This window comes from Corvus cornix, chromosome 28 (assembly GCF_000738735.6).
Source record: "Corvus cornix cornix isolate S_Up_H32 chromosome 28, ASM73873v5, whole genome shotgun sequence".
Taxonomy (NCBI): Eukaryota; Metazoa; Chordata; class Aves; order Passeriformes; family Corvidae; genus Corvus; species Corvus cornix.
This window is the reverse complement of record NC_046356.1, coordinates 3,974,001-3,992,564: the sequence shown is the minus strand read 5'-3', so window position 1 is coordinate 3,992,564 and position 18,564 is coordinate 3,974,001. Positions and strand designations below refer to the sequence as shown.

The 18,564-nt window shown below is 47.9% G+C and overlaps 1 protein-coding gene across 1 annotated transcript in view; it reads right to left on the bottom strand.

Annotated features, from left to right (window-relative positions):
• The window catches only part of ELL (elongation factor for RNA polymerase II), a 53,597-nt gene that overhangs the window by 7,456 nt on the left and 27,577 nt on the right, over positions 1-18,564 (bottom strand). Inside the window, exons 3-9 of the mRNA XM_039565989.1 lie at positions 16,322-16,443; positions 15,849-16,012; positions 12,674-12,927; positions 9,526-9,650; positions 6,357-6,453; positions 3,083-3,581; positions 440-506 (exon numbers count right to left, since the gene is read on the bottom strand). Of these exons, the coding sequence (XP_039421923.1) occupies positions 440-506; positions 3,083-3,581; positions 6,357-6,453; positions 9,526-9,650; positions 12,674-12,927; positions 15,849-16,012; positions 16,322-16,443 (1,328 nt within the window). The remainder of the gene's footprint in view (positions 1-439; positions 507-3,082; positions 3,582-6,356; positions 6,454-9,525; positions 9,651-12,673; positions 12,928-15,848; positions 16,013-16,321; positions 16,444-18,564) is intronic.

The following is an 18,564-nucleotide window of genomic DNA, read 5'->3' as shown; positions in this document are numbered from 1 at the left end:
CCTCCCAGTAAAGAATATTTCACTGCTTTATGTAGATGATCTTGGCTCTGAAGAGGGGAAGAATTAGCAAACCACCCCAAATCCTTCCTTGCCCTGTCTTCCACAGCACGAAAGCAGATTATTCCCTCTCTGAGCTCCCAGCTGCAACATGGAGATGTTTAAACCTTTCAAACCCCCCTAAGGTATGAAATGTTTTTCGAAGCACTTCAACAATTTACAGGAGATCACCTTGAACTCCTTAAGGAGGTAAAAACCAGCTTTGATACCAAGTTTAGTCTCAACAACTGATCTGCAGAGCTGGGTTTGCTCTTTTTCTTACACCCACCTAATGAAGTTCTAGCAAATAACACAAAAAGTCCAACAAAAATCCCCAGCATGTTGTGATTTTTAGCTTGCAACACGATCCCAAAGTGATGAAGCAACCGATAAACATACTTACAATAAATAATCTGGCATTTCTGAAGTTGATGTTGGTACACTAGAATTATTGCATGTTCCATTTAAACCTGAAAAAATAAAGACTTGTTTATAGACGTTCTTAAACTTCAAAGCTCTTTGCAATTCAGCTTCAAACTCATAAAACTCCCCTGCAATATACAGTTTATGGAATTCTAAAGGGTTTCTGTTTTGCTTGGAACTGACAGAGGCAGAGGAGCCACAATAAGGTGGTTGAGAGTTCAAGGCTCCTCCAGTATTTTGTCTGTCAGCAAAACAACACCAACATCAGCCAGTGCACCGAGCAGCAAAAAAATCTGCATTTAATTGGTGGATAAACAGTGCCTGGAGTGGGATAACATCGACAGCACCACTGGGAACGAGGAAAACACAGCCCTGAGCCCAGAGAGCTGAGCTGGGCAAGGTGAACCTTCTTTTCTCCTGCTTCTACACCTGAGAGATTCCTCTGTGGGTACCCCCAGGGGGAGATTCCTGAATTAATATCCCAGAGCCCTGCAGGGCACCACAGAGAGGTTTTTAGGGAATGCAGGTCTCCCCTCACACAGCTCCACACACAAATCCAAGCAGAAGCTGCATTAGTGAAGGCTCAGCTAAGAATGTTCAGGAACTGAAGGAAGAACAGAATAAACCTAAGGCAGACTCATCCTCCACATCCCCAGAACACTGCAGGATAAATGTGGAGGAAGAAAGCGGTTGGATCCACATTTGGAAAGGGATATTTTCCACAAACTGGGTGCTACATTCCAAGCCCTCACCAGAATCAGCTGCACAACCTGAGTCAGCAGTACCCTGACTGCATCCCTAAAAAGATGGATTTTCCTCTGAATTTCCACAGAAAGGCTCTCCTGAGCAGGATGGGAGGATGGCACAAACCCAGCGTTTCTAAAACCGTCCCAATCCCAAACTCCTGCTGCAGCTCCTCCCGATTTTCCTCCTTTCCTGACCACAGCGTGGAAGATGCAGGACAGGGTTTAAGGATGGTGGAAGGAAAGGGACACGGGGAGGTTTGTTTTGCCTGTGAGTGCCACCTACTGACTGAAAGGACCCCAAAGGTCCCTCCAGAGCCTCTGGAACAAAATTCCAGGGAGAAACTCCCACTTCTGGCAGAAGGTGTCCCTGCCCACGGCAGGGGGTGGAACCAGATGAGCTTTAAGGTCCTTCCAACCCAAACTTTTTGTGATTTTCTGCTTCCCTACAGCCCCAGGGGGAACTGGGGAAGGAGCAGGATGGGGCTGGTGCTACCCACAGCAAGGCACAGAAGGAAAACATCCCAGTTCTGGCTGTCCAGGATCCAAGCAGGACTGACCACATCCTGTTTGTGATTGCTCCCAGTCCAGCTCGGATTTGTCACCTCACTACAGCAGCAGGAAAAAAACCCAACTCCTAATAATTAACAAAAACCCAGGAATTAAACTGTAAAGTGAAGCAGAAAAGGTGGTGGAGGCTCATCAGTTTCCCAAGGATTTGGGGTATTTGGGTATTTATAACACAAAAATATATATTAAAGAGAGAACATGTGAGTGTGTCCCTCCAGAACCACTGCAGAGGCTCATGGGGAACAGAAACAACGTGGCAGAAACGCAACATTCACAGAAAAAACTGGGAGTGACACAAAAGTAGAAGAATTCTCACAATTCTGCAGTGCCACATGACCATCAAACCCCACAGACTGTCCCCAGGAATCACTGCTGAGCCATCAAAGTGCATTTTGTCACTGCTGCAAAGCCTGTGGGGAAGGGGAGGGCTGGGACCAGCTCAATCCCAATGCCCTGAGAAGCTCTCCCTTTCCAGGAACCCAACAGATGAATCTCCATTTCAAGGTATTGTCTTTTTGGAGCCAAAACTGGAGGGTTTTCATGCACCAAGCATGAAGGGGAATGTAGAAAACGGTAACAGGGTGAAGGAAAACGCCAAGAGGAATTGAACAGATGTTCCCAGAGGCGGCAGAGAAAGTCCCAGTACCCTGGGGAGCTGTAACAAACAGCAGAAAATGTGGAAGCAGCAAGAAAAAGAATGGATGGGATCAGTCAAGAAATATTCTCTGCTCTGACTTCTAAGAGTGCACAGACTTGACTTGGAGAGAGTGGAAAATGTTTTCATCCCACCTCAACGGAGATTCACTGTTGGGTCAGTCCTTGAATAAATAAATTCCCAGCCCTAGTGGGATGGAAGGAAGCTTTTCCAGCCTGGAAGAGCTGGTATTCCACTGCTTTAACAGCATTTATCACCAGGTTTATCTATCATTCCTTTTGTAGCCAATATTAAAAGCTTTTGTGAGTAACTTTTCATTAGAAATCCAAACAACAGTCATCACAACAGCCAACACAAGCGCTGCGCTGCTCTTCCCACTGCTCCCAGCCTTTCATCCCCATAGATTATCCCAGCTTTTAATTTAACCAGGAGAAACATGACACGCTCTGAGGCAGCTCCAAACAGCACGAAAGGTTAAACAGGAAAAACCTGATACCCTCTGTGGAGAGGAAGCACCTCTGGTGATTTGTAGGGAGGACAGCGCTGGCATTTGGGTCCCCACAGCGCCTGGGATGGCCCAGGACGTGCTCATTCCTCCAGGCAATGCTGGGATCACGCCCAGCCAACACCAAAGCACCTCTCGGCCCCCACTCACCTGGGACCTGTTCCTGGGGAACACTAACTAAGTCAGCATTTTTTATTACTTCACAGTTCTGCTTCTCCTCTTTGCACTTCTCCTCGCTTTTCTTCTCCTTCCTCTCCTTCTCCTTGTCTTTGTGCTTTTTGGATTTTTTCTTGGATTTGACGTAGGAGCCGCAGTTGTGTTTGCTGCTCTGGGCACAGTCTGTGGGCAGGGGGTGACTCAGTCTGTCGGGAGGCTCCGTGCTCTCACAGTCTCTGCCGTTGTGAGTCAGGTCGTTGCTGACATCCGAGAGGGGATCGTGAGGCCTGGGCAGCTCCAGCGCCGGGAGGGTGGAGCTGGAGCTCACCGGCTCCGGCAGGGCCGGGGGCAGGGCAGGGGGGGCCGGGGTGTCCTTCCCGTTGGAGGAATTCAGCTTCCCGTTGAAAGTGGGTTGGGTTCTGTGAGCCAAATGCGAGATCCTGGGCTTTTTGTTGGCCAGGGGGTCGATGAACTCCAGAGGTTGGGATCGTTTCTGTTCAGAGCGGGGGGGGGAAGAAAAAGGAGAAATAAATCGTGTTGAAGGTGCAGGAGTGGAGCTGGATGGTACCACTAGGTGGTGGTGCAATACAGGGGAGAAGGGAATATCCGCGGCTTCTCCATCCCAAGCTGCTTCTCAGAGCCCACAGTTTGGTGGGAGAGCTTAAAGAATCCCAGCACCCCATCGGCAATTCCTGACCTCCCTGATTATCCCCACACAGGCCGTGCCACCCAGCCCGCTCTCACTGCAGCTTGTTTCAAAGCCAGCCCTTTGGAACTCAAACCCTGCAGCCTCCCCCTGTCCCAGCCAATTAGAGAGTGGAAACATCCCTGCCAGTGTCCAAGGCCAGGCTGGACAGAGCTTGGAGCAACCTGGGACAGTGGAAGGTGTCACTGGCCATGGCAGGGGGTGGAACAGGATGAGCTTTAAGGTCCCTCCCAGCCCAAACCATTCTGAGATTCTGTGATAAAAATATCTGTCCTGAGCACCCCAAAGTCCCTGCTGAGGAAAAATGTGCTCAGCCCTCTGGAGCACGGAGGGCTTCACCAGTTCTACATTTTATTCCCAGCTCTGTGGCCAAGAGCTTCACCCCTTCCCTGTTCCTTCCTCTTCTCAAGAACGAGGCATTGCCCGGAAGAGGGGAGGAAGTGACAACTGCTCAGTTCGCAGAATTTCAGGCACAAGGGGACTTTTGCAGCACTTTTAAAAAGCCGCGTCACAGGGGCCAACGTGACCTGAGCAACCCTTTTTTGAACAAGGGCAGAGAAGGAAGTGGCTCCCAGCTGTACCCATACCTTGGAGGCAGCTGCCTCCAGCCTGGAAAAGCTGCTCCATGGAAGAACCCATCCATCAGGCTCAGCCCAGCCCATGCCAGCCACAACCACCTCAGCCAGGCCTCAGTGTGTGCCCACCTGGCAGCTCTGGGGCTGCAACAGCTCTGAGCCAAAGATTATTTAGTGCCCAGAGGAAAACAAGCGATAGCTCTGGATATTTCTTTTGGATAATCCATTATTTTCTTTCTGTCTCAGGCAGGACCGCGGCATGTTTGCGAATGGAAACGTTGCTCCATCACTGAAATGCAGCTGGAAGATGGCTGGAGCAGCCCCTAATGCCCTCTTTTTCCCCTGGATTTTATCTCTCTTTGCTAACTCAGGGGTCTTGAGGACACTGCTCAGTGCCAGGAATTCTTTCCACCTGTCAAGGTAATTAAGGAAGAGCTGCTGGTTCTGCCACTGAGCTCAAGGGGCAAGGACAGCACGTCCGACCGGCTTGGTGACATCGCTTCCCAGAACTCCCCGTGTCCATCTCCCCAAGGAGGGGCCATCTCCGACTGCAGCCTCTGAACAGGTGACAGAACTAAAAAACTGCCAGATTTTACAACCTCTTCTCTAAAACCGACAAATATCAGCTTCTCCAAACTCATCTTTCTGGTTTGGAGGGTTCTATACATCTGTTTTCTAGAATTACCAGACCAATCTTCTTTTTCACCTTCATTCCACAGCTGAGCTTTCCCAAAATATTCTGCATTCCAGCCTACCAAATCCCAATCCTCTGCTGGCACTGCACCCATTAAAAACCATTTCTCTAAATAGAAACTGCAGCCAGAGAGTATTAAAAAAGTGACAGCTCACGATGCTGTGGTTTGCTGTCTGACACGACAGAATCATGCTGGAAACATTTATATTCCACATTGGATTGTCCCTGTTTCACCAGCCTTTCCTAAATCCAACCCAATCAACCACCCAAAGTTTCAACTGGGTCATTCTGAGAGATCAAAACCTCACCCTAAAGACCTCTAAATCATTAAAATATGGAGAGCCAGAGAAGCGAGACGACTTTTCAACCTTAAAAAAAAGACACTTTCTGAGCTAACTTGAAGGTGATCATTCTTCATTCACCAAGGAACATGCCCACAGCAGAGCAGGAGAGGATTTGGAATCAGCTACCTGGCAAACAAGTTACACAGTCCTTGTTCTCAGCCAGAGAATTGCCTCCCTCTCAGCGCCAGAGAGCACATAATTTCTTTACCTGTTAATATTCTTTGCCACTAATCCCCGGTGCGTCTGTCCAGACAAGTAGGCATTACACATTCCATTGGCAGGAGAAGAATAAATACTCAACTTGTCTGGGCTGACCCACACTGCAAGAAGGGAAGGCAGCACACGTTTCACAACGCCAGCAACGCCTGTGCTGGGAGATACCGGGAGAAGCGGGGACAAGGCTCCGCTTGACACGCGTCAAACGCGGCTCCTCCGTGGTTTATGGTCATGGAAAAAGCAGGCAAAATGTTCTTTTCACAGCTCTGTGCTCTGGCATCTCTGAGCCAGGAGCAGCCCAACCTGCCCCTGATCTGTCACAGCAATTAGGCTGCAAAAGGTCAAGGGTTTTAATAACTCAACCATGTTTGGGAGTTGCTTATTACAGCTTCGTTCCACTCAATTATTAGTAATGAGGAAAACACAAGCTCGTTCTCCCAGGAACTCCAGGAGGGATGGAGGCACTGCAAAAGGAATTTAGCCCTTAAAACTAAACCTGAGCCCCATTGTCAGAGATCCTCCCCACGTCCAAAGGAGAAACAGATGCTGAGGAAAAGCCAGAATTAGACTCCAACTTAATAAAACAGAAATAAAAACCCAAGGACCTCCTGACCCAGCAGCAGGTGATTACAGGGTGCAGACAGGCACAGCTCAGCCTGGACCCACATCCAGCAGCCAAATCCATCAGGAGGCACAAGGATCCTGGGCTGGAGCTGGGAGGGGGATCACCCACCTGAGGGGGAGAGCTGGAGTTGACGGTGTCCTTCGGAGGGCTCAGGGAAGGCGCTTCTCCCTGGAAACCGCCGCTGTTCTGGGGCTGGCAGAGCTTCCTGCAAAACACAACCGGGGGCTGGTGACATCCCGTGCCAAGGGGACAGGTGGCACTGCACACCTTGCAGCAAAGAGCCTTTCCAGGGCTCAAACTCTGCTTGAAGGTGCCACAAAGGAGCTCGTTTAGGCTCTGATCGCTGGCAAAAGCTGGGAAGGAGAAACTCTTACAGGAGAATATCACTGACAAATTGGAATTCCTTATCTCTTTCTTGCTTTGTCGTGATTTTTGTGGCTCTTTGGTAATGGAAGTCACACCTTGGACCAACATGGCAAAGGCTGAGCTCTTGGGCACATGAAAGGACTCCCTGTTGAGGTTGGAACTTCTTTTTCAACAATTTTACCTTTTTTCCCTTGAACTGCTGATGTAAGAATTAAAACAAATTAATTCCAGCCTCAGAAACATAATTCACACGGAGATGAGTAAAAGTGGCATTGAATTTCAAGGTGAAAAGGATATCATATATTATTCCTGCTGATTGAAATACAGCTCAGGAAGACATTAATTAAACAAATTTCTGCTGAGTTTTTGCTTTCTGAGGCAACTTGGAAAGCAAAGCTCACTGAAGAGGGGCTGAAACTCAAGCTCAGATGTTGAGGAATAAGTTCTCCCACTCATTAGCATCATTAAAACAACATTTTATGGTAACAGCAGCCCTTTCAGCAGTGAGCTCCTCTGGGTCCAGGAAAAGTAGGATTATAACAGGAACTGCTGAGGTATTATTGGTCCACCAGGATTTACATTTCGGGCTTCCCAATAATACTTTTCAGTTGCATCATGCAAAACAGAGCTACTCTGGGCTGTATTTGTGGTATTGGACAAACAAAAAAAAACAAAACCCTTTTGTAGCAACAAGAAGTACAATTAGAATCACTTGAGTGCCTGAATTCCCCTCCAGGCTGGGTCTCTGCTCCTCTCCAGATCTCAGAGTATTTTCCCAGCCCACCAGCCCAACAATTCTGACACCAGACTGCCCCTCCATTAATCACCCAGGAAAAAAAAAAAACACTCTTGCATCAGGTTGCAGCTGACAAACTGAAAAAAAAAAAAAATAGAATTCGAGGTTAAAGGTTTTAATAAAGTAGCTCTGCAGTCAGTTTGTCAGGAGCCTGAATAACCCACCTTGAAATTCCCCCACAAGAAACTGGAATCAGCATTGAAGCTCACCCACATCCTTTAAACATTGGGAAGATTATCTCAGAGATAACACCCATGACTTGACAAGATTTGGCTTCTAACTCCAGCTTGAACCTTGGGCTGTGTTGCAGCAATATTTAGACATCTGCAGTGTCACCACTGTCCTGACTTTGTTTAATTTTATTTCAAACAACCTCAGCAGCCACAGATCGACTCACGGAAAGGACTTGGGGATTGTGAAAACGGGAAGGAGACATTGATATTGCCTAAAAACCCCAGTGAAAGTGGTTTTTGGGGGGCTGGTTCATCAGCCTGAGCAAGCTTATCACATCTCCTAATTGTTAATTGTGGATTTTAAGGAGTCATGAAAGCATTGAGGTCAGCAGAGGAAAGACTGCAGAGAATCCTGGAATGGTTTGGGCTGGAAGGACCTTAAAGCTCATCCAGTTACAGGTTGGGACACCTTCCCCAGACCTCAGGCTCCCCAGCGATGACAGAAAGATGGAAAACATAAAAAAGGAGGAAAACCGAGCTGGTTTAACCCCAGCACAGTTAGACCCAGCTTTAATATCTGCAGATGTGTTAATTACTGCAGCTGCTGAGGCACTGAGTGGCCACTGGCCCTGAAATGCAGGAGGACCTGGAACAATTGGTTGGCTCCAGGCAACGACGGCGCCCAGCGACGCAAACCCCAACGTCTGCTGCCTCCTGTGCCCTTTTTCTGGCTCTGTTTTCCTCCTGTCTTCAACCCCACATGTTTTTTTTCCATTCTGGAGCCTCATTACCTGCACTGGCTGAGCAGGGCTTTGTTTGTACAGTTGAATACATCCTTTCCAAGGTCTATTTTTAGACCCTTGCCCAAGTGAATGCCACAATTCTAGAAAAAGCAGTAAACATGGCTTTTCCACAGGGAGAAATTCACTTCGGGGTTTTTTTTTTTTTTTTTTTTTTTTTTTTTTTTTTTTTTTTTTTTTTGAAAGCCATAAAGATTGCATGGCAGTTGGATTTTTCCTTTTAATTTTAATTTTATAATTTCACATCAAGGCCATTTAAACGAGTTCTGATTTTCTTTGAGCACACCAAAGCACTTGGAGTGCAAGTTTTCTGTTGGTTTAAAAAAGTCTCATCTCTAAGTCAATTGTGCTTTTGAATCATGGGAAGTGCTCAAACAGAGCACGCTGTGCTTCAGCTTAACCAAAAGTGCAATAAAATAAAGCACAAGTAAAAGCTCTGCCTGCATGACAAGACCTGTACCAAGGCACTAAAAAATATCAACGCTCAGAGCAGAATTCGGGAGGAAACTGGGAGATTTGGTATCTTTCCCTGCCAGCCAGAAGCTTCCAAGCCTGGAGGCCTCACCTAAAGAAAGTATCTGTAGAGGGAACAAGTTTTCAGCAGCTAAGGATGAACTGAGTCTGTTAAGGGCTCTTTCAGGAGGGAACATGGGAACAGAGATCACACTCCAAGCAGGACAACCAGCATGAGTTTTAAGGGATTTATCCCACAAAACAGCCTCTTGCTTTTCCATGCATCCATGACTTCAATCAAATGTCAGATTTAGGGGTGAAACACTTCAACCTGCACAGGAAGATGTGGAAAAAAGGAAGGAGAGTTGAGCTGGACACATTTAATCCACTCATCTCCCAGGATTTCAGACCAGCAGTATTATCTCTACCAGCTCTGCTCCCATCCAGGTTTCCCCCCAAGCTTTGCCTTCAATGATTTGAAGACAGCCCAGGATGATGTGAGGAGCGGATCCACTTGGAAATATTCAAGTTTAGTCAACTCCTACAGGTCCCTGGGTGATGAACAGTTTCAAACGATGTCAAAATAAGTCACACACTCAACTTACAGACCTCAGTCACCCTGATTTACAGAGCCTGCCCTGGCCCAGGATTCCCTGGATGATATCAGAGAGAAGATGATGGATAATTACCTAACGAGGATCCTCTTCAACAACTGCTGATCTCCTTCTGAGTAGCCAGGCCAGTCCTTCTGCACTTCTTTGTATACACAATCTTTCAGTGTGAAAGTGCTGTCCTTGGCACTCAGATTTGCCACCTGGAACAGAAGGAATTTGGAAAGCCATTGTTAAGGTTTAATTTTCTCACTTCCTCGACCAAACAAGAGCTAAGATGAAGGCAAAATCTGAGCAGACTTAGCAGCTGTTAGTAGTGTCAGAGAACAAGGAGAGACTTTAATATTTCATTTCCTTATTATTAACATTATTTAATCAAACTGTGCCTTTCCTCTCGCCTTGTCACTGCAATAATTCATAATGAGTTTCTAAAGCACATCCAGTTGAGTGGGAAATAAGTCATATCTGAAACAGATTATTCAGCTTGGGGAGCCTGGACCAGTACACCACCACGTGATGCTAACACCTGGAAATAAAGCCTAATGGGAACAGGCAGGTCACTTATCACACCTGTCCCATAGCCAAAATGGGGCAGTTTATGGCCAAAGAGGAACTCTTGGGGCGATAACTTGGTTAACAATTGCCAGGAGATAACTTCTCACTAATGAGCCAACAAAACAGGCCACAGAGAGCTGCTTTCTCAGGGAGCTCTGAGGAGAATGCCCTGGGATCACCTGGATTTTATGCAGAACTTTTCCAGGGCAAGAACAGAACCTGGGATTTCCAGCTTCAAGCCAGCAGAGCTCTGCAGGGAGCTCAGCACACTTGCACCAGCAGCCACCTGACATTTTATCCAACCCTGTCCCTGTGTCGTTTCCCCACAAAACCCTGCATGGAGAGGGAACGCTGCTGGAACGGGCAGAGCTGGATTAGAATGGAAACAACTTGTGAAAGAGTTATCCCACTTGGATCAGTCTTTCCACGGCCTGACTGAAAATTTAACTTCTTGCTGCTGGTTGCATGCCTGAAAAACCAGAGTTGGCACAAAGCAAAGAGCCCCAGCGAGGCCTTCACTGATAATGAACCTCTCTTGGGTGATCCACAGTCATGGAATGGTTTGGTTCCATCTCATCCCATGGGCAGGGACACTTTCCACTATCCCAGGCTGCTCCAACCTGGCCTTGGACACACTCCCAGGGATGGGGCAGCTTCTCTGGGCAACCTCAGCTCGCAAAGCACTGCAAGTTTGAAATGAAAATAAAGCTTTCAATGTGTTTTTGAAGAGGGATGAGGAGGCCCAGGTGCCAAATGCTCTGCCCAGAGCCAGGCAAAGCCAGCAGCTGCATCCCAAATTCCCTGCTGGAGCCCCTCAGCTTGGAGACCGCTACCCTTGAAAGTGGAAAATGCTTTTATCCACTGCATGGAGATCTTGTGCATCTGTTTAGGGATTACTGTTCTCCATTGAGGATGTGGCTGTGCGCAGGGATTTCCATTATCCACACAGCAGGAAAACGCCTCAAAAACAAGCAAAAGAGTGGGAAGTCTTGAATGAGCTGAAGATGCTGCTGGATCCCTCTGCTTTTGCTTTAGGGAGGCTACAACCTAATATTAAAAATATCAAAAATCTAGGAATTTCAGAGCAAAAAGCTGCACAACCAACATGGCAAACTCTCCTGATAAGCGAAAAATAGAAAGCCCAGTTATCGGTTTACATGACAAATGCTTTGTTTTTCCTTTCAGTCAGCTTTCCAAAATCCTGAGCCAAAATACAAGAAGAATTTGAGTTGTGTTTTACATCGAGGTATCCCTGTAAACACACCCAGGAGACAAAAGCAAATCCAGGTTCTCCTTTACCAAAAAAAACCCAAAAAACCTCGCCCAGAATTTCTCTGCTCCCTGCCTGTTCCTGGAGCCCAGGAAGAACAACTCGGATTTTTCTCCGCACAGAGGCTGAGAGCTGCTACCTCCTTGTTTTGCTCGTGTGGGACTCTGCAAGCTCCACCCCAGCCCTCCCAAAAATAGAAACCTTGCAAAATGAGGCAAAAAGGCCGCCAGGAACACGGAGTCCTGCGAGAGATGCAAGAGCACAATGAAACCCACACCTAGACAGATTTAGACGTGTAGCTTTAACACAGCCTGTAATTTTTAGCTTATCTGTGTCTGCCTGTGCATGGGAGCCCTGGGAGGGCTGAGAGGGATTAACTTTACGAGCACCACGTTTACAGCCAAATCAGCATTTAGCCCAACGAGGGCGGCCCCGTGGGCAGCGCCGCACGCGCCGCTCGCCTGCCAGGGATGGGGCAGAGCATCCATCAAAAGCGAGGATCAGAAACACAGATTTCTACTCTGAAACTCAGTGACAGCGTTGAAAAAGTGCTCCAAGAAACTGCTGGGAAATTAAGGGCTCTGGGATTAAAATCTAAGGAAGGAACAAGTTGTGCCAGCTGTGACTCTGTTTTTAATATGACCTGCCCTGTGCCCTTGGGCAAACTGAACTCCTGTCTCACTCTTTATGGAAAGGAGTAAAAAAGAAAAAAAAAAAAATAAGGAGTTTTTTCCAGAATATATTCCAGAACAGAAGAAGGCAGCTGCAGCATTTAAATAAATAGCCATGATGTGTTTAATAAAGCAGTGAAGGTGTTTACTGCGAGGCCTAAAATGGCACCTTTAATGTGACTCAAAGTGCTAGGAACTGATTCAGCTTGGAGACAGCTTTCACACTTGACACACAAATAATGTGCTTGGCAAGGAGCTACATGATTTTCACACCTAACCAGTGGCACTTCCAAGCAGGAAAGGCTCTGAGGAGTACAAAAAAAAGTGGGGACATCTTTTCCTTCAGATACAAAACTTGTGCCAATACAGAGCGTTGCTCCTTTACATCCATGAGAATAAAACAGGGATTTAGAGGTTATGACCAAATAACTTGTGGATCCTCAGTCAAGAGAATCCTCCCCATGACCAAGCAGAAGTGTCCCTCTAAAAGGGACTGATCTGGTGAGCCAAAATCATCTGGCTTGGTCGCACCCCCTAACCCGAGGCGTAGCCACGGGAGGCTCCTGCTATCTCTGCACCAGCACTGGGAGCTGAGAACTGTGTCCCCCACAGCCTTTAGAGTCATATTCAGCTGCAGCCTGGAGATAACAGGTTCCACTGCCACGGGAGGGGGGGTCTGAGAAGACATTTTTCCCTTTACCTAAATCGTTGCCTTCATCAGAGTACAAACCTGTTGCAGAAGGTTATCCAGCAAATCCTTGTCCTGCTGAGAAAGTCCATCCTTCTGCAATCTGAGAATAAGTTCAGGTTTCTTATAAGGCTTTAGTGCCAGTAAGTGCACAACCCTATCTTTGAAGGGTCTCTGGGAAATCGCACTATTGCCTCTCTTTATTGCACTGGCAAGGTTGACTGGCGTTGGGCGCTTCCTGGAGGGAACAGCATCGGAAGCTCCTGGTGCAGGTTTACGCACCTGAACCTTTTTGCCTAAAATGAGATGAGAATAGTGAACTGCAGCAGTCACCTCGCAAAGGCCAGTGGGCTGTCAACACCAATACGGAGCTCGTCACATCCCTGTGAAGTGCCACGAGGCGACAAGGAAGGACAAACACCACCAGCACACCCCCTCCGTCCCGACGCGCCGCCGGAACGAGCATCCCATGAGGTTTATGGTTCATGACAAGCTTGTAACAAGTAAACAGCAACACCAAGCTCTGGAAACCTGAGTATTATTGGCCACCAGCTTACATAAAGCTCCCTTTGTTTGCCAGCTTTTCATTTATCCCAAGTGCACGTATCCCCACGGTTAATCAAACTATTTCTGCCCTCCCTACGAGAAGAAAATTCTGCATTATTATGTAGAAGAGTGGAAATACGGAGTGGAAAGACCAGAACTGGTCAACGAGCGGCTCCCCGCTGCTGAGCTCAGCAAAAACGCTCCTCCAGCAGATGTTTCTGCTTTTAGAACAATAGGAACTTTATGGGGCTGGGTCCACCTCCCTTCCCCCTCCAAACATGGCCCCACGAATGGGGCTGACACTGGGTCATCAGCCTATTCATGAGGGTGCTGCCTGTGCTGATGGAATAACCCCTTCTCCACTGCGTTTGCAGATAAGTGACAACATAAAGCTGGCTCAGAAGTGCATCTCAGCTCCAGCCCCACTGTGGTTCTTGGTTGCTGACAGCACGATCCAAGAATTCACTTTTCCCATTCCTATGGAAAAACAGAACCCTCACACCATCACTTAGTGGAGCCCAAATCAAGGGACTGGGACAATTTCGAATACAGGAGCAGGTCCCAGCTACCAAAGGCAAACCAAGCAAAGCTGAAAACAAAATGCGTAGGTTCCAAGGTCTAAAAACCTGGAGATCCAATCAATAATCACTTGGGCTGGAGAAAGGGACCTTCGCTAGGACAAACAACATCCAAGCATTTACTGCAAGCGTTTGGGAGGTTTATTCCAGCAGGGCACTGCTCCATTGCTAGGAATCGACGTTTTCAACTGAGTCATCTGAAGATACTGGGGATTGTCTGCACTGTTTGTTTTACTGAGCTGCACATTGCGTAACCCAGGCCCCATTTCCTGGCTTTTTATTATACACCACGGTGCTGGGAGAGGAAGCACGACCCATCCTCGGCAGGGCTGAGGGGAGGTGAGAGGGGGAACGACACCAATTCGCACGTTAAACATCCCACAATCCAGAGGTCAACTGGATTTTGTTTCCAGAAATGGGACGAGAGAAGATTCGTCAGCTTTCTAGAACTGCCTTAACTCTTGCCAGGTCATGAACAGTAAAAACATCACGTTGGGAGGTTTCCACTTAAGGGCTGGAGCCAAAATGTGCAGTGATAGGAAAAGAAAAAACGAAGTTAAGGCAGGACACAAAGGGTTTTCAAATATTTATACACGTGCACGTCTGTGGATGCATGCACACGTATTTAGTGTGGTGACAAGCACACATCCCCTGCAGCTTTACCTGCAGCTATCTATTTACGCATCTATTTATTCAAGTGTCAGCTCACATCTGTAAGTTCTGCTGCTCTCCAATTCCAACATTTCATATAATTTTTTCCACATCTGAGCTGCCTGGAACGACTCCACTGGCGCTGAAGTGCTGAGCTCTGTGTTCTCCTGGAAATGTGAGAGCCAGCCCTGTCCCTCCAGCCCAGGCTGCAGGGAATCAGCTGATGCTGCTGGCACACCAGGACCTGCAGATCCCACACGAGGACTGTCCTTCCACGCCCTTCCTTCTTGGACCAGAGCTCTCCTCCTCAAACACTGACATCTTATCTAGGAGCACTGGGAGCACACACTCTGCCCCTGCTGCTTTCACATGGCTCTGCCTCCATTTCAGGGCAGTAAAAGGTTTTAGCAGGAGCATTTTTAATTTTAAAAAGTTTTGCTCCATCTTTCCGGGAAGCAAATTGCTTTGAGAATCTTCTCCCTCAGAAGCTTTAACTTCAGGCACTTACTGTAATGTTCTCAAAGAGGAGCTAAACAAAATAATCTTCTGGCCTACAGGAAATCAATGCATTTCCTTCCTGATTACTATCTTGCTTCTCAGCTTTGAGCACTTGGCTGCTGTGACAATGAGTCAGGGTCAGTTCTACATTTTGCAACTCAACCCTTCTCATCACAGATCCTCTGAGAAGAGACTGGCTGCAGATCACATGGGCTGCAGGAAAAGCAGTTGCCTCAGAAAAACAAAAATAGTGAAACTCTGCATTCTGGTTACTGTTTGTGCTCTAAGTTTGTGAGCTGAGGTTAAGCAAGGTCCTGAGCCCAAGGCTGGCTGGCTGGCTGCAGGCTCCCTGTGTTATTTGCCATGGTTTTATTTCCTCTGCTAAGGCTTTCCTGCTGTTGTCACAGTGAGAAGGGCTGTTCAGGCTGCTTTGGTGTCTGTGTTTATTAACAGAGGGCACTGCTGACTGTGTCCTGCCTGCTGTGGTCTCGTGGGGCACAGCTGTGACACGGTGGTGGCAGTTTTAGCTGAGCTGGCCAGGAGCAGGGACACTGGGAGGGCTCAGCAGGGAGCCCCGGCACTGCCACGTGACAGATGTGACCTAATGCCAGAGCCATGTCACTGCACACAGACAACCCCACAGTGCTTTGGGACCTTAAAGATCACCCAGTGCCACCCCTTGCCACAGACAGGGACACCTTTGGGTTGCTCCAACCTGATCTTGGACACTTCCAGGGCTGGGGGCAGCCACGGTTTCCTTGGTGTGACGATGGAAGTGAAGACAACACAACACAAGGAGAGCAGCCCCCCTAAATCAGACATCCATGAGGAACTACCAGGAACTTCTCACACTGCCACAATCAAGCCAACAACATCGGGATTTGCCTCCAGAAACTGCTAAGTCCCAAATGGAGTCCAGAGCCCCAAACTGAGTGGCTGCTTACCTACATATCTCCCCCCAGGTTTAATGACTATGGCGCTCCGGCTGCGAGTCTCCTCCTCTGCCTGTGCCATGCTCTGCCTCGCCTTCTGGTAGGAATCATCAGTAGCACACACGGTGATTTTATCCTGTATGCTTCCCAGGCAATCCAAATGGATATTGCCATTGCTGCAAGAGAAATGCAATGCAAAAGGTACTCCTGACACTGCAAAGGGACACCAGGCTGGCACTGGGGGACAGCTGGGGGGGGGGTGTTAGCTGAATAATAGTGGGGGACACACAGGGGAGCTGAGAGGGAACCAGATGCTTCCCAAAAAACCACATCAAAACAGATCAGAAAAACTCTAAAAAGGAAGAAGGTGCATTAAGCTTTGTTAGGGAAAAGATGCTTCAGAAGAGAGGGTAAAAAAAAAAACAAAACAAACCCAAAAAAAACAAAAACCAAAAGGCTGGGTTTTCCTTGGATGTCCCACTCACCTGGATACATACTGCTGGATGCAGTCAAAGCTCCCCTGGGGACTGTCCTTGCCAATGTTGGAGAGATAAAACGTGAAGGTCCGCACTTCCGCCGGTCGATCGGGCCTCGGGATCGCGATGTGCTGCTCGGGACAGGAGGGGGAACATTGGTCACTTGGGCAACCCCAGGCCGAGGAGAGTTCAATTCTCCTGCAGCCAGGATGCTCTGAGGCACCTTACAACAAGGAAAGCACCCGGGTTACTGCACAGAGAGGCTGCAAGGAGAATTCAAGTTACCCCCACTGTGTGCAGTGGGAAGGAAAGGAAACACAGGGAAGAAAGAGCAGCTGAAGATGGATATGGCTGTGACAGAACAGAGCTGCCTCTCAAACAGAGCTCACAACCTCCTTGTTCTAGGAATCTGACCCAATTCCATCGATTCAGGCTCAAAACAGACTCGCTCCCACTGTTTAGATTCAATTTAAAACACTCGAGGCTCGTTTCCTCAGAATTAGTGATCCAGCACTAAACATAGCACATGCCAGGTCACTAGGTAGCATGCTTATTCTTTTTTAAGAAATTTTAATTCCATAACAAGATTTCATGGCTCACAGTAGAGTGTGACGCTGCTTCTAAATTAAATATTTAATCAAGCATTAAGTGTGCTCCACAGACAACTCCTCAGCCATCCTGCATTGTTGTTCTCACCCCCCCAGCCATTCATTTTTCAAAAGGGAAACTGTCTCCCCTCTGCATTCAGGATCCGACGTAAATGTCGTGTCTGAGCTCTACTATCGCATCAATATTTGATAATTAAGATGGCTTCCAGAAGATGAGACAGAAGGAACACCAGCTCCAGCTTATTTTAGGCCAGGTTTTCACCACACTGATTTATATTTACCCAGATTGCCACATCTATGCAGAAAATACACACTCCCAGCAAGCCAGCCCGTGGCATCCACACATGACTGTGCTGGGACAGGAGGGGTTTTGGGTGGTTTCCTTGAGACCTCAGACGTCTCCAGCAGCCTGGAAAACCCAGGGATCTGTGTCCCTCTGCTAAACCACAGGGATGTTCTCGGAGGCTGCAAGAAGAGCCGAGCCCGTGTGTGGCGTTTCCCTGCCCTCAAACAGAGCTCCCTTCTTCCAAGCCCAGGAACCCAGACTTGAGCCTTGCTTCATACAGAAGGACAAGTCATCCCCAGGATCTGGGTCTGAAAACACTGGGAGCAGATTTTTTGGGTGCTGCTGGACCCTCCCTGAGCAGCCTCATTATCTCCCCTGCCAAACGTGTGCCACAGCCCTTGAGCCCTTTTAATCTTTCCTGGCATCCTCTGCCCCCACCCAGGCACGGGGAAGAAAATTCCCCTCTGCTTTACCAGAACAGGCACAAAGGCACAGTTATGTAAGCAGCAGACTGGGGGGATTTTGCAGCTGGAAATTTGGTGGGAACGAGGAGAAAAGGAAAATCCAACAGGGATGTTCCACTTCCAGGGGGATCCAGCCATGCTGCACCTGAGCCTGGAAAATAAAACCTGCAGGATGTCACCAAATCACATCTCCACACACTACAAGAACTTTCTCCTCACTCCTGCTTTACCACTGGAAAAAAACAGCTGCTCCAAAAGCCCCAGTTTTGGATTTTTGTAGGATTTTTGCAGCGTTTCCAGAGGCTGTAAAATGAGGCAGAGTCACTTTAGTACTGAAAAGTGTCGCATGTGCAACCCGGCCGTTATCTAGGAATTATTTTTAGCTGAAAACAGAAGGTTTCTCAAGCCACCAAACCAGCATGGTGACTGCTTTGAGGGAGCCCTAATTTTGGTGCTGGGTATTGCACCAGTAACCAGAGACACTTAAAAATAGCTCGGTACAGATGTGACTTCTGTTTTCTTCTTTCAAGTAACATTCATCTGTGGACAGCTCGCTCCGAACAGAGATTTCGCCTCCCTCTATTAATACCAGAACTTCATCCCAAGAAATGGGGGAAACGTATTTTCCAATCCCAAAGCGAGGAGGTTTTGCTCCCAATGGTCATAGTAAAAATGCTGCAGAACACACGTGGGTTTGGCACCTGAAGGGTATTTTTTTCCCCACCCCCAGTTCAGTTCTGTCCCTGCTCTCACCACCCCACAAGCACCTGCAAATTTCACCCAGCTTCAGCTCTGATTGTGCATGTCTTTTTACCAGAAAAGAAGCATTTTCGGTATTTCTTGTACAGTTCTGCACACAATTTGTAATCCTGTGGTACTCCAGCTCTTCAATTC